This window comes from Camelina sativa, chromosome 9 (assembly GCF_030686135.1).
Source record: "Camelina sativa cultivar CO46 ecotype springtype chromosome 9, ASM3068613v1".
NCBI classification, from domain to species: domain Eukaryota; kingdom Viridiplantae; phylum Streptophyta; class Magnoliopsida; order Brassicales; family Brassicaceae; genus Camelina; species Camelina sativa.
Window position 1 is genome coordinate 20,284,156 of NC_141888.1, and position 15,427 is coordinate 20,299,582.

General features: G+C 35.3%; 1 protein-coding gene across 2 annotated transcripts; it reads left to right on the forward strand.

Moving 5' to 3' along the window:
* Positions 1-13,864: 13,864 nt before the first annotated feature.
* On the forward strand, positions 13,865-15,159 carry LOC104711068 (transcription factor MYB48). 2 transcript variants are annotated; one of them, XM_010427738.3, is made up of 3 exons: positions 13,865-14,058; positions 14,187-14,316; positions 14,421-15,159. In XM_010427738.3, exons 1-3 carry the CDS (start codon positions 13,923-13,925, stop codon positions 14,944-14,946), a joined length of 792 nt encoding a protein of 263 aa, XP_010426040.1. In that variant the 5' UTR covers positions 13,865-13,922; the 3' UTR covers positions 14,947-15,159. The 2 variants fall into 2 exon arrangements, with proteins under 2 accessions (XP_010426040.1, XP_010426041.1); XM_010427739.3 differs by having other exon boundaries at positions 13,916-14,116.
* Positions 15,160-15,427: the final 268 nt, after the last annotated feature.

Genomic DNA, 15,427 nt, shown 5'->3' on the forward strand with positions numbered 1-15,427 from the left:
TCTGATTTTGCAGGTAGCCGTAGAACACATCGTTGAACATACTTGGGCTTGCAGTCTTGTTGTCGAGCTTTAGGTTTAGTATTGGGCTTTGTGTCTTTAAGGCCTTTAACAAAACATTGTCGTTTTGTTCTGTTTTCTTTACACTCTCCCGCAAACTTGGCGTAGGTGGCACAGCGACGCCAAGTTTGAGTCTCAGAGTTTCAAAAGCTGCAGGAGGAAGGGGCTTGGTAAATATATCTGCAAGCTGTTTATAAGCAGGGATATGGTTGACGATGAGTTCACCAAACGCCACCTGCTCACGAACATAATGATAATGTGTGGCGAAGTGTTTAGTACGGGCATGAAAACTGGATTAGCAGTCAAGTAAACCGCAGAAAGATTGTCGCAGAAGAGTTCTGGTTTAGCAAACTGTGGAACCTTCAGATCACGAAGCAGATTAACCATCCAGGTAATTTCAGAGGTAGCATCAGACATAGCTCTGTACTCTGCTTCTGTTGAACTCTTTGAGACTGTAGGCTGTTTTCTTGAGGACCATGAGATGATATTGTTGCCAAGGAAGGTACAGTATCCACCGGTAGATCGTCGTGTGGTATGGCAACCTGAGTGATCACTATCACTATACGCTATTAGCTTGCAAGTTATATTCTTCTTGAAGGAGATTCCCATAGTAACTGTGCCTTTGATGTATCTGAGGATTCTTTTGAGAAGTAAAAAATCTGAAACAGTGGGAGCATGCATCTTCTGACAAACATAATTAACTGCAAACTGAATGTCTAGTCTTGTTAGAGTTAAATACTGCAGCTTCCCAGCCAAACTGCGAAAATACTTTGGATTTTCAAAGAGCACCTTTTGATGAGGTGTTCGATCAAGTTGTTGTGGTAAAGGAGTAGCCACAGGATTGCAGTTTGACATAGCAGCGACTGCAAGAAGGTCCTCTGCATACTTCTGCTGTGAGAGAAATAACCCATCTTCATGAAATTGAGCTTGAATCCCGAGAAAGTAATGGAGCTGACCCAGATCCTTCATTCTAAACTTCTTGTTTAACTCATCAAGCAAGGTAGATAAGAGAGAAGATGAGTTCCCGGTGATGACCATATCATCAACATAAAGAAGAAGAAAGATAATATTCCCGTTTGTAACACAAACAAAGAGAGATGGATCAGCAAAACTGCAAGAGAAACCGAATTCAAGCAGAAAATTGCTAAATTTGTCATACCAGGCTCTTGGAGACTGTTTTAAGCCATATAGAGACTTGTGAAGCAAACACACTTGGTCAGGGTAGTTTGGATTCACATAACCTGCAGTTGCTTCATGTAAACGGTTTTAGTGAGGTCACCATGAAGGAAGGCATTTTTTACGTCCATCTGCTTAAGTTCCCAGTTTAATATTGTTGCAATATGAAGAACAGCTCTAACAGTTGGAGTTCTGACAACCGGACTATATGTCTCAAGATAGTCAATACCTTCTTCTTGGTTGAACCCTTGTGCTACGAGCCTTGCTTTATACTTATCCAAGGAACCATCAGCATTGAGTTTAACTCTAAACACCCACTTTGATCCTAACACATGCATATCAGGCGAGTGTGGAACCAGAGAAAAGGTATTTGCTTCCTTGCAATTTCCTACTTCTTCATCCATTGCAGCTGTCCAACGTGGGTCTTTTAGAGCTTCAGTAACAGTGGTAGGCATCGGATATGTAACTTTGTGAGCCAGAAGAGCATATCGACGGTTTGGTTTGGAGATTCCTGATTTTGACCTTGTTATCATAGGGTGTATTGATGGTTCTGCAGCACTATCATTGATTTTCAAGCATTGCAGTGAGTTGTTTTCATCTGAATTTGACAAATGAGAATTGTTTTCAGAGTTGCTTTGCACAGTATACTCAGAGCTTACTTCAGCGGAAGCATAAGCAGAGTCAGACAAAGGAGTGGTTGGTTGAACAGTCGGAGACATATCAGGTTGATTTTTGGCAATATTAGTAGCAACAGGCACTTGCACTTGAGTTGACACGGGAAGAACTGCAGGTTCTGTTGCAGGTTTTATTGTGTCTGCTAACACCAAAGGATTTACAGTGGATTCTGTGTCCACAGAGGTGCTATGTCGCTCACTTGTCACTGGTTTTGATGAAAAATTCTTGAGCCAGGCGGTGTATAGTGGCGTTGGTGCAGTTTGTTGAAACTGACTATAAGTAGAAGCAAAAGGAAACACTCCTTCATCGAAAATGACATGGCGACTGATGTACACACGTCTTGTTGGTGGGTAGAAGCAACGGTAGCCCTTGTATTTCTCAGTATATCCCAAGAAAATGCATTGAAGTGATCTCGGATCAAACTTATTTTGTGAATAAGCTCGCAAGGTTGGATAACAAGCACTACCAAACGTTCTTAGAGCTGAATAATCTGGAGATTTACCAAATAAGGCTTCAAAGGGACTGATGGTACCAGGTAAAACACTCGAAGGAAGAAGATTGCATAGAAAATTTGAGGTGAAATAAGCTTCAACCCAGAAACTTTGTGGAGTTTTACTCTGAAACATTAGAGTGAGAGCCATCTCTGTAAGCTGTCTATGTTTTCTTTCAGCTATGCCATTCTGTTGAGGAGTGTGAGGACAAGAGAGATAGTGTTGAATCCCAGAATTCTGCAAATGAGTGAGAAACTGTTTGCTGATGAACTCTCCTCCACCATCAGATTGAAAAATTCCTATCTTAGTCTGCAACAAATTCTCAATAAGCAACTGAAACTTGATGAATGTTGAGCAGAAATCTGACTTTCTTTTTAATGGATAGAGCCAACTATATCTTGAGAAGTTGTCAATGAAAACAACATAAAATCTGAATCCTTGTACAGAAGAAACAGGAGATGGACCCCATAGATCACAGTGAATTCTTTCTAGGGGTCTTGAAGCAACAAAATTAGAAGAAATAAAAGGCAATTGTGAACTTTTCCCAAGCTGACATGACGAGCATACACCGTTGGTACTTTTATTGATTTGAATTGCCTTGATTGAAGATAAGAACTTGAGAATCTGTGGGTTTGGATGTCCCAATCTTTGGTGCCAGACTTCATCAGTTGTCTTGACTTGTCTGGTAGAGTAGAACATCTTAAACTTTGGATCCTCCAGCTTGTAGAGACCATTATTTTCCCTTCCCTTTGTCAGAACTTTGTAAGTTGCCTTGTCCTTAATAACAACATCATCACAGTCAAAGGTAAAGGCACAAGGATAGTCTTTTGTCATACGGGAAACTGATAAAAGAGGCTTTGCAATTTTAGGACACACCAAGACATCATTTAAAGGTAGTTTACCTGACGTAGAAGGGAGATTTGCTGAGCCGATATGAGTGATAGGTAAGAAATTTCCATCACTTGCCATTACCGTGTCATTGCCATGATAAGGTTGTGAGGTCTGCAGATGCCGAGTTGTATTTGTGATATGAGCTGTGGCTCCAGTATCTGGATGCCAACTTGAATCATCAGAAACATCTGTGATATGTAGAGCAGAGAAAGCAGCGGCAGCAGATTCAGCAGGTTGGTAATTCCCATCAAACCTATACCAGCAGTCAAATGCATGATGACCTCGTTTTCCGCATATCTGACAGTTTGGTTTCTCAGTCGAAGTGATCGGAGAGCTAGCTGACCGAGTCGTGGAGAACTGTTGATGAAATCCACGCCCTCTGGTAGAGTAGTTCCCACGACCTCTGCCTCTGTTACCTCTTCCTCTGTATTGAGAGCCAAGATTTCTCATAGTGCCAAAGGCCAAGTGAGGAGATACCTCGGTCGAGACAGAGTATCGTTGCATACGGTCCTCATATCCAGTCAAACGAGAAACAACACTTTCGTAGGTAGGTCCGGGAACTCTGTCCATAGAGTCTTTGATGACAGTTATGATTGGCTCATATTCTCGACCTAAACCTCTTAAAGCTGCAAATATCTTCATCTTTTCACTAACCGGATCACCAATAGAAGCAAGCTGGTCACAAATATCTTTAATTCCTCTAAGATACTCAGACATGTTTCTATCTAATTTCTCACTGTTCTGAAGGCGTCTTTGCAGCTCAAACAGCCTAGAGGAAGATGTGCGATTAAAGTGGGAAATCAGAGTGTTCCATACCTCTTGAGAAGTTGTAGATCCAACTACCAGCCTCATTACATTCTCAGTCATCGAACCAAGTAGCCAAGCTTTAACCACTTGATCAACTCGAGACCAGTTTTCAAAGTCTGGATTTGGGATCTCTTCTGTCTTGTCTTCATTTTTGTTACGTATAGAAATTGTTTCTTGCGGTGGCTTGGTGGCGTCGTTCACGAACCCGAGCAGAGCTTGACTTCGGAGAAATGACTCAAATTGAGATTTCCATATGATATAGTTTTCTTCTGTGAGTTTGATTGTAACACAGTTAGAGATATGTAACGAAGGAGAAGAGAAGAGTTCCATGGTGCCATCCATGGCTCTGATACCATGAAAGAAATAAAAGAATTTTGAAAGATTGTTTCTTTTGTTATTCAATCCTTGGTTTGTTACAATGACTTGTCTGCTTTTATATAAGGGAGACAATGATTTAACCTAGTCTCTAGAATCATCTAAGATGGGACGTGGCTTAGTTTGTATCAGATGATTCGAGAGGTGTGAATCTGTTCCCTGTCACCATCTCCGTACAAGCTTGTCCTTGCTTCTTTTCTGATTTTGCAGGTAGCCGTTGAACACATCGTTGAACATACTTGGGCTTGCAGTCTTGTTGTCGAGCTTTAGGTTTAGTATTGGGCTTTGTGGCTTTAAGGCCTTTTAACAAAACATTGTCGTTTTGTTCTGTTTTCTTCACAATATAAGCAGCTGTAGATTATGCATGGCTGATGAAATCGTTATCTCCACCCGAAGGCATAAAGCTAGTGATTGCTTAATTGGACAACACTTATTTTCTTTCTTCCTAAATGGAATAAAAAGTAGTTTTCAAAATGGAATAATAATTAGTGTAAAATAGAGGCTGTCCTTAAGAATTGTTCCACAATAAGGCATAAGTGACGATTGCAGAAATTTGTGTAAATTACCAAGAGAGGAATGGAATAATCCAAATGTTAAAGACCCAAAGATACAATCATTTTCTTTTGCGTAAGGCAAGAGTTTACTCTTTTGCACGAAGATGCTTGAATTTTTAAAGGCACCGATCCCATGTTCCATAGACTATGGATCTGATGCTTCTTTTTTTTGGCAGTCATGCAGCTACCATCTTAATCAGTAACCCACTAATCCATCAAACCATTTCAACCCAATTTATTTAACTCATTTAACCCATTAATCCATTAATGCCCAAATTTTTCACTTATGAAATCTATGAATTTGAATGATTTGGGTTGACCTATCAGCTTCGACCCATTTTGACACTCTTAAAGATATTTCTCTATTTAAATTACAAATATTTTTCAAAATAGAAGTTATCTTAAAACTCAACCAAAACTTTATTTGTAGCTATTCTTTTTCTTTTGCTTCGTATCCGTTTTGATGAGGTGATATGGATCACTAGGTAAGAGCACGATCCATGATACAACATGAATTCGATTCGTTCATCTATATATATGCATATTGAAATCATTTTATCTTACTAAAAAAAAAGCAAGCAAAATAGCTAGTAAGTTTATTTCGGAATCTAATTTTATGTTTTAGCATCTCAATATTAACGGTTATGTAACTTATGTTAGCGACCTTAAATCTACAATCAAATACTCCCAAGATGACTGATGACATATAATTTTACTTCTACATGTATAATTGCAGATTAAAAAAAATGGAGACTTTTATATTTATTACTATTTTTTCATATGATCAACATAAGTTAAGAACATTACACAGAAACTCCACACACAAATTTTTGTAGCTTATTTACGTCAAAAGAGAAAGAAAGAAAGAATCGTGTATACAAGGTCTCAAAACTCCATGATAAACATGGACATAAGCATAACAAATATGTATATGTGTACTATGAAAAGATAATCGATTCGACCCGACTTTATGGCCAGACCTAGCTTTGAGGATGACTACCAAATAGAAAAGGCCTAAATTATTAATTATTTCTTATCTTTCCTCTAATAATACAAATCCTCTAAATCTGGGACAACAAAGGTAAACGAAGAGATTTCGCCACTTTACGAATAATTAATATCATCGCTTATCTAACCAATATAGACGGATATCTTACATCTTATATAATAAGAGAAGGTTTTTCTCAATTTCTGCTTAGAACATGACATCTGGCTTATTATATAACTGACACATGTCCTCTCTTATTCTTAAAGGCCATTGTTTTTACATTTTCAAATTGGGCCTAACAAAATAAAACCAGTTACAAGTCCAGCAAATATAATTGACAGCCTTTACACCCATCAGGAGGATATGAACCAAACGATGTCAAATTCACCTATACTCACTTTCTCACAATCATCGTTTTCAGCAGCTACCACCTCCGATGTACCTTCACAAAAATCTCCTAATCCTTGGGTTTCTTTGGTTTAATTTTCCTACTCCACCACCAAATTCTAAATCATTTCTGGTTTAATATCTGTGTCAAGATCCCGAACACCTATTTGAAGTTCTGAATTGTATGTAACATTAATCCTGTCCAAAATCGTTTTTAAATTGCTTGGTATCAAATTTAGAAATATTAAGAAAGGGGTTTAGATCTTCACTGCCAATTAGAATCATAGAAACCATTATTATGACGTTATTTGTATTACTTATTACAATCTTTAAGGTAATTAAAAAATTCCATTGAAGTATATCCTTCATTTTCATCTTTACGTTTTACCACCCAATTATAACGTAATGAAAATAATACCAAACACCTATGATTTCATGGTCATTAACATTTCATTCCAATCCCTGATTACTCTCCCTCATCCATTGCATTAAGTTTTTTTTTAAATAACAACCTTTGACGACACTCATCTTCTCTCTCACACACCATGGGTAAAACTAAAACAATAGCACCCTACTCTACCCTTGATTCAACCTCCAACGAAATACACAACACTGGTATCAATAGGATTGTTGTTTGGGTCATCCATATTTGGGAAGTTCGAGACTTTTGAAGAAACAATATGTTACTTATTGTTCCTAATGAAAATGTCTCCTTACTGATGAAAATGTATATTATCTCTATGATTGTTCCTCTTGACCCCTGATTTACCTCCATTTTAACACATTCATTTAGCCTTTGTTTCAGGATTGTGCTATACAAGCTTCAGTTGTTCCTAATTGTGTGTCTAAGTTTCAAGATCAATTGGTTAAAGGCCAGTTGTACAGCATCAATGATTTCGATGTTGTTGCATCCTCCAACCGTTATCGTCGCACCAAGCACAAGTGGAGAATTGTTTTCACGGAGAAAACGTCTTTGGAGACTGTTAAAAAATGACAATGCTCTATTGGTTTTGATTATTTTAGGTTCTCTACTTTTTCAGACTTGCTTGATATGGTAAACAAGGGTGAGGAGCTTCCAGGTAACAACCTTTTTTGCATTGTTCGTATTTCTGGTCTCTTAGCTTCCACTCTGTTCTTCAGTATATGATTTATATCTACATTTACCCACTCACCAGATGTTGTTGGCCAAATATCCTCGTCTCGAACATTTGAAAACAAAGATCAGAACCACCCTTCAAAGACAACTTTCAGTTTAATACTGACTTGCATTTTAGAAAGGTATTGGGTTTTTTTTTTCTTTCAAATTCGTTCTACATTTTGTAAGTCTGTAACTGTGTAACATTTATGGTGTTTGTTGTAGTGGTGACAACGTATACATATCTCTTTGGAGAGAACTTGCGGTCGATGTCCATGCCAAACTTTTAACCTTAAAAGATGAAACAGTTGTTGTCATTGCAACCCATGTAAATCCACAAAAAGTTAGGCGTAAGTGTTTTGTTTTTAACGTTCTACTTTCTATTAAATATTAATTGGTTCAACGTTAGTGTTCTAAAACTTAAGACCAATGTATATGAGCCTATGAATGAATATAATGCTAACAATGGGCCATATGTATTCTTGACAATTTCAAAATTAGAGCATGGGTTGACAATTTCAAAATTAGAGCATGGTTAATTCTGTTTAAGATTTGATGTTCTTCATCTTCAATTCAATAAACCGTGGAAAGCTAAATATTGTTTTAGTAACGTCCCATTATCACCTTTAAATCCCAATGAATTGGCATTTATATCAAAAAATCAGTTTCAATGTTTAGTCATAAATTTATATTGCAATCTCTTATTTCTCTTCATCTAGAGTTCTATATTGTCCCATTAATTTTAAACGGCCAAATTCTGCTACTATAATGGCTGCTGGCTGGTCCCTTAAAATGTATATTTCATGTGATTGTATTCTATTTCGTACTTAAATTATTGTTATGATTCGAGGAAAGTTCTAATGTCTCTGAAGCATTTTTCCTTAAGATCACGTAAATGACTTGCTCATTGCATAGTTCATTTTTAAATCCCATTATCACCTTTAAAATCCCAATAAATTAGCTTACATTTATATTTAAAAAATCAATTTCAATGTTTAGTCATAAATTTATATTCCAATCTATTATTTCTCTTTATCTAAAATTCTATATTGTCCCATTAATTTTAAACGGCCAAATTCTGCTACTATAATGTCTGACTGGCTGGTTCCTTAATATGTATATTTCATGTGATTGTATTCTATTTTGTACTCAGATTATTGTTATGATTCGAGGAAAGTTCTAATGACTTTGAAACATTTTTCCTTTAGATCACGTAAATGATTTGCTCATTGCACATATAATTTTTAAATCCCATTATCACCTTTAAAATCTCAATAAATTAGCTTACATTTATATCCAAAAATCAAATTCAATGTTTAGTCATAAATTTATACATTCCAATCTCTTATTTCTCTTTGACTAAAATTCTATATTGTCCTAATTTTAAACGGCCAAATTCTGCTACTATAATGGTTGACTGGCTGGTTTCTTAATATGTATATTTCATGTGATGTATTCTACTTCATACTCAAATTATTGTTATGATTCGAGGAAAATTCTAATGTCTCTGAAGCATTTTTCCTTTAGATCATGTAAATGATTTGCTCATTGCACAATTCATTTTTAAAGGAAAATGGAGGATTTAAGATCTCAGACAAGGAACTAAACTTTATGCAAGCATGTAAGGTAGTAGTCTGGACTGGTGGTTAGGTGGAGGAGAAAACCTTTACGGAATGACCAAACAATCAAATAAAAAATTTAGTTACTCTTATTTTCTCCTTTAAGCTTTTTTTCTATTGCCATATTGAGTAAAGTTTTCTATTAAGTTATGGAGACACCATGAGCCTACGTGCATGTACACTACGACATATTCATAAAGTTAAAACAATGCAGCTTAGCCTAAGATATATATCACACAACGGTATAATTGTGTTAGAAAATGATTTTTTGAGTTTAAAATTTCATTATACATTCTTTTATTTATATATTATTCTAACTTGGATATTTGTTAAGATTACTACGGATAGGGAGACCTAAAGCTTAAAATAGATGATCAGATCTCTATTATATATATATATCGAAGGAAGACATTAGAAGAAACAACGTTAGACGAAGTGATTTGTAATTGATTTCAGTTAACTTATGATATGGGACTTCAATTTCAACTTTCGCTTATGTCTTCACGTAACAACAAAATAAAGATGATGAGGATTTGCCTTAATCAATGACGAAGTGAATAAAATCACCAAAAGGTGATCTTTATTTTATTTTATTTTTGGTTTAAAGCCACTGAATAGGCTTTGAAGTTTGAAGGATTCGTATCATTTTACATCTTGTGTTGACAGGACAAAAAAGGTGCTTTTGATGTTAGGAGTTACTAACAGTTAAAAGAGAAATAAATTACACATTATCTGAATCTGAGGATGAAAAATGTGCAATATTAAGGAATATAATATTTATTTTATATCTCTAAACTTCACCATATTTAATAAAAGATTACTCATGGGATAAATTCAAAACTCAACAATGATGGTAGATCTCGGCTATTTCTGTAAAGCCACAGCGGAAACAACGTCCAAATAAGTTATTGTCGTAGTTTGAAAGTGACATGTATTAATATGACTATATGAGTCTATAATTTTCAATAATCACAATGCAAAATGGTTACATCGCAAAACAACATGTCCTAAAAGAGAATAAGTCTAAGCTTTTAAACATTTTGTTATTCAAAAAAGTAAACATGATTAATAAAATCCATTATACATGAGGGTGTAGTTTAATTACTTAAGATACATACTCTTCTCCCTAAAATTTATATAATTTTTATCAATTAAAAAAATCCAATTAAGAAAGCAAAATACAGAAATATAAAAATCTAACAGTTAAAAAAATTGCCAATCGAACAAATACTAAGATAAGCCCGTGCGTAGCACGGGGCAACTCCTAGTTATTAAGTATAGCTTTGTTTTTTTGTAATGTAAAACTAGTCTTATTAAAACTAGATTATTCCATATGGGGGATCACATATCATTGCATACGTAAGGTTTGATGTGGATGTGGGCTTTATTATACCTTTAGAGGGCGTGCTCATGTTCATAAGAATATCCACCGCACCGTTCCTTTGTCTTTAACAACTACGGCTCTTCTTTTACATCACCCAAACCTTGTGCAAAATACGGAATATTATTTTATGACTATGAGTTATGTGCTACGGCTACATCTATGTATGCTTACATATGCATGCATATGTCACATATAATATGTGTGTAATGATGGTACATAAAGATTGAAAACACATGCAACGCAAGCATGTTTCCATGTGTACGTATGGACTGACGACATCTTAAAGAAATACACTAAAACCATTTGCAATCAAGAAATAAAAGATTACTACAATAGAAATCTAAGAGCTTGAATAAATAGTCAAGAGAACACTTATGTAACCATTGAAAGACTCTTCCTATCCTTTGACTACCGGCTAAACAAATGAATCAATTTTTTCAGTCGTATTCCAGATCATTTGGCAGGCGGGTCCGAACCAGTTTCACATATTTTTGATTAATTTTCATTTTTCTATTAGCAACGGTAATTAAAAGAAAATATAGACATTATAAAATTAGCGTGTGGGAGTCACAGGGCAAAGAGGTGAGGATATAAATATTTTTAGTGGAGATAGGCCAAAGAGGGGTGTGTTGGTGACGTCCACGTCCCTCAATCTCATTTCTTAATTTAGCTCCACTATAAAGAATAGGTTATCAATTTCCAATCCTCTCCGTCCGTTTTGTTTAAGTTAAAATCTCAAGTAAATATTCGTTAGATTTCTAATTAAATCATATAAGAATATGTAGTTAGACACAATGATCAAACCCAACTAAACAATAGAATAGATTTTTGTATCAATCATCTCCTAATCATATTCTTCCATATGTATTGGTATAATTGCCTGACGTTAAGTGGTCAAATCCAACTAATAATCATGCCTCACTTCAAATGCAGTAGCTTTCAGAGTGTGGTGTGTGTTGTTTAGAATATATTTTAGACAAAAGGACAAGTTTACGAATCCCAAAGCAACACGCATGAATGATAAACCCCTAGACCCCGAATCTAATCGAGCATTAACAATAAAGAGCAGAACCATATGGTCCATTTTGAAAGATAAATAAGAGCTTTTTTACTAGGACTTTGAATGGTTACGGTCAAGCGGGTGGAGATTCAACGTCTAGTGCTTAGAACGATTAATCGTGATTAGTCGGTTTTGGTTCAACGTAAAACAAAAATTAGTGTCAAAATTTGAGCATAACGTTTTTATTATTAAACCGTTTGTTACCAACTTTAACTATTTTACCGCTTGTTCTAACTTAGTCACCTTCTCTACTACTATTTCTAACCATCTTCTTTATAACGACTAAAAAAATTCTTAAACGCTATGTTCAAACGAGATTACCATTCAAACCCATATAACTATGGTTCATATACGCGTAAATAACTAATTTTACCTATTATGTTCCTGTTAGAATTTTAATTGTTTTTTGGTCTTCTGAAGCTAATTTTTGTTCAAGCAAGTGTAGAGTAAATTGTTCCATTTTGGTAAATCAATTCAAATTGTATAAAAAAGATAATAATAAAAAATAGCTCATGTAAATCTTATTTACTTGACGTGATTTAAGAAATCTGAAAGAAAGAAATATTTTTATTTTAATATATGATAGTCTTTTATTTTTGTAAGAAACAAATGATAATGTTTGAAAGAATCAGTATGTGTCCGTAACTTTTCCGGATAGACAAGATATAGAAAACGAAAGAAAAAATTTCCAAATAAAAACCAAGAGTTCGAGCTAATATTTCCAATTACTTAATTCATATAAGAACAGTCTCTCTCCATATTCATATGAAGCTTATATGGAGAGATTTAGCTCCAGCTTAATTCAAGAATGGTTCAGACCTTTAATTAGTACTTTTTTTTAACAATTAATTAGTACTTTTATACAGGCCCGGCTCAAACCTTACATAGACCCTGTGCTACTTTCTAAAAAACTCTTGAACATATACTATTTTTTTCAAAAAAAAAAAAAATTACATGTAAAACTTTTTCTTGGACCCTTGGACCCGGTGCGGTCGCACCTCCCGCACATGTCCTAAGCCAGCACTGCTTTTATATCTCTGGCTTAAATAACAGGAAAAAATAGTAAAGATACTCTTTTTTTTTGCTTTTGGTTTGAAGTTTGAACTATTGATTATGACATAGGAGATAGTGCACTAGCAAATATGGAGTATAAGAAAGAGTTCTTATTACCACACACACCCACCAAAAAATAAAGACAAAAACTAATGGGAGTGTTACGTCAGTACATCAATCACCTGTTTTCTCAATACATGTTTGTTTACTCCATATGTTCATAACCACAGGCCCGATAAATACCAACTGTTCAGAATATGTCAATGTTTTATGAATCTTGAGACTATGCCAATAAGAGAAAAGCAAATACATACAGACATACAGTCTTTGCTTCTTATGTGCATGCACACATAGAGTCATGTCTATCTTAAGATGGCACGGCACCCTATTTTTGCTTATGTATCTACAAGAATCGAATCGCTATGCCATACACACATGTAACTTGAAAATTCCATAATTTGATTTTGTACTTGAGTGTCTTTGGACAGTGTTACCGCTGGCCCAAGAGAAAAAAAAAAATACAAGCCACAGACTCGAGAACTTTAAAAGTATCTAATTCCTATCTCAGGTACTGCTACTAGATACAAAAACTCACTTATCAGGCCCCCATAACAACAATTCGACTTCTAAAGCTGTCAAAGCTTTTGTCTGTTTCTTCTTCTCTCTTTTCCTTTTCTAAGATTCAACAGTTGCTACCAATATAACCCTTAATAAAGTCAAGAGACACTTCTCTCATATCCCCACAAAAAAAAAGTGAAGAAAGATCTAGGGTCTTTCTATATTTTTTTCTTTTCAAACTTTTAGCACCATAGAAAATTTTATTTAGAGTATTAGTTTTTCTAGCTAGTATATATAACAAGACACTATAGAAAAAATACCTTCTTCTTTTTTGGAATAATTTAAAGAGATTTTATTGATCATGTTGATCTCCACGTTCGAGATAGTGCCTGCCAAAATATATAAGAAAGAGTTCTTATTATCACACACGGCACAAAAAAAATTAAAAGGCAGACTTAATGGGAGTGTTGCATCAGTAACACCAATCACCCTCTTTAACGATCAAGTTTTTGATATAATGGCCTTGTGACATCACAATGAAGAGACCCTACATTATCAATAGGATAATCCCTCAAACATATGGACACTAAAGATTGGAAAAAAATAGAAAAAGAGATATCATTAGAGCTTTTAATATTGTGAGTGTGATGTCGCATAGACACAGCACAGTGTTAAAAAGTTGAGCTTATATATATAGTGGACAAAGAATGCCATGGTGAACCAAGCTGAGAAAGAACTTTTTACTAACAAAAAGAAAGATAAAAGAGAGAAAGAGTGGGAGAGAGATAAAAATGATGCAAGAGGAAAACCGGAAAGGTCCATGGACAGAACAGGAGGACATACTTCTGGTAAATTTCGTTCACTTATTTGGAGACCGACGATGGGATTTTATAGCAAAAGTATCAGGTTTGAAGGTGGAGGGAGAAAGATAAGAATAGGTAAGGAACCTCCATTAATGTGCTAGTTTTGGTTGTAGGTTTGAACAGAACAGGAAAGAGTTGCAGGCTAAGGTGGGTTAATTACCTACACCCTGGTCTCAAACGTGGCAAGATGACCCCTCAAGAAGAGCGCCTTGTCCTTGAGCTTCACGCAAAGTGGGGAAACAGGTCTGATCCATCTGAGAAAGAAACAAAAAAAAAAGATCACATACTCTTATGTAACAGTACTTTATACTTAAATTTTTCTTTTTCATATGTTTGTATATATGTAGGTGGTCGAAAATAGCTCGGAAATTGCCGGGACGAACAGATAACGAGATAAAGAATTACTGGAGGACTCATATGAGGAAGAAGGCTCAAGAAAAGAAGCGTCCTGTGTCTCCAACTTCCTCATTTTCCAACTGCAGCTCTTCGTCTATGACCACTACCACCACCAACACTCAAGAATCATCGTGCCACTCTCGTAAATCTTCAGGGAAAGTGAGCTTTTACGACACTGGAGGATCCCGATCCACGGGGGATATGATGAATCAAGAAGCCGAAGATATATACTCAATGGATGACATATGGAGAGAGATTGATCACTCCGCGGTAAACATAATAAAACCAGTTAAAGACATTTACTCAGAACAAAGCCATTGCTTAAGTTACCCAACTCTGGCTTCTCCAACATGGGAAAGCTCATTGGATTCTATATGGAACATGGATGCAGATAAAAGTAAGATGTCGTCTTCTTTTGCAAATGATCAGTTCCCTTTCTGTTTCCAATACAGTAGATCGCCATGGTCCTCAGGTTAAAATTAAGATTTAATTCATTGAGATATATAAATCTGTTTTATACATGTTATATATAACTTATAAATACAATAAATCCTAACGACTGTAATAATTTTGTTTGATGAACACAAAAGCATCCTAAGTCTGGACTCTGTAATCATCCCATATATGTGTGGTAATTAATTAGCCTAAGTTTGTGTTTAGATGAATAAGAAGTCTTGTGATCCCACTTTATTTTTTTTCTTTGTCAATGTATAATACAAGTCAACTAGATAATAACCCGCGGGAATTTTTTTTTTTATTTTGTTATTTGTTAATATTATGTTTATGTTGTATCATTCATTTACATGTTATATAATATAGTACTATATGGTGAATTTTGATTCATATTAAACAACTAATAGGTAGGCCTATAAACTACTACTGATACCTGTATTAGACCCGTTTTTCGGTTTGTATCCGTCCCGAAAAAAGGTACCCGTACCTTTAGGGTCGAGTGAAG

Excerpts from the sequence above, each read along its gene's own strand:
- LOC104711068 (XM_010427738.3), top strand. The coding sequence starts at position 13,923 with ATGGTGAACCAAGCTGAGAAAGAACTTTTTACTAACAAAAAGAAAGAT. Across the intron at positions 14,059-14,186 it reads AACAGGAGGACATACTTCTG|GTTTGAACAGAACAGGAAAG; the intron begins GTAAATTTCGTT and ends TTTTGGTTGTAG. Across the intron at positions 14,317-14,420 it reads CACGCAAAGTGGGGAAACAG|GTGGTCGAAAATAGCTCGGA; the intron begins GTCTGATCCATC and ends GTATATATGTAG.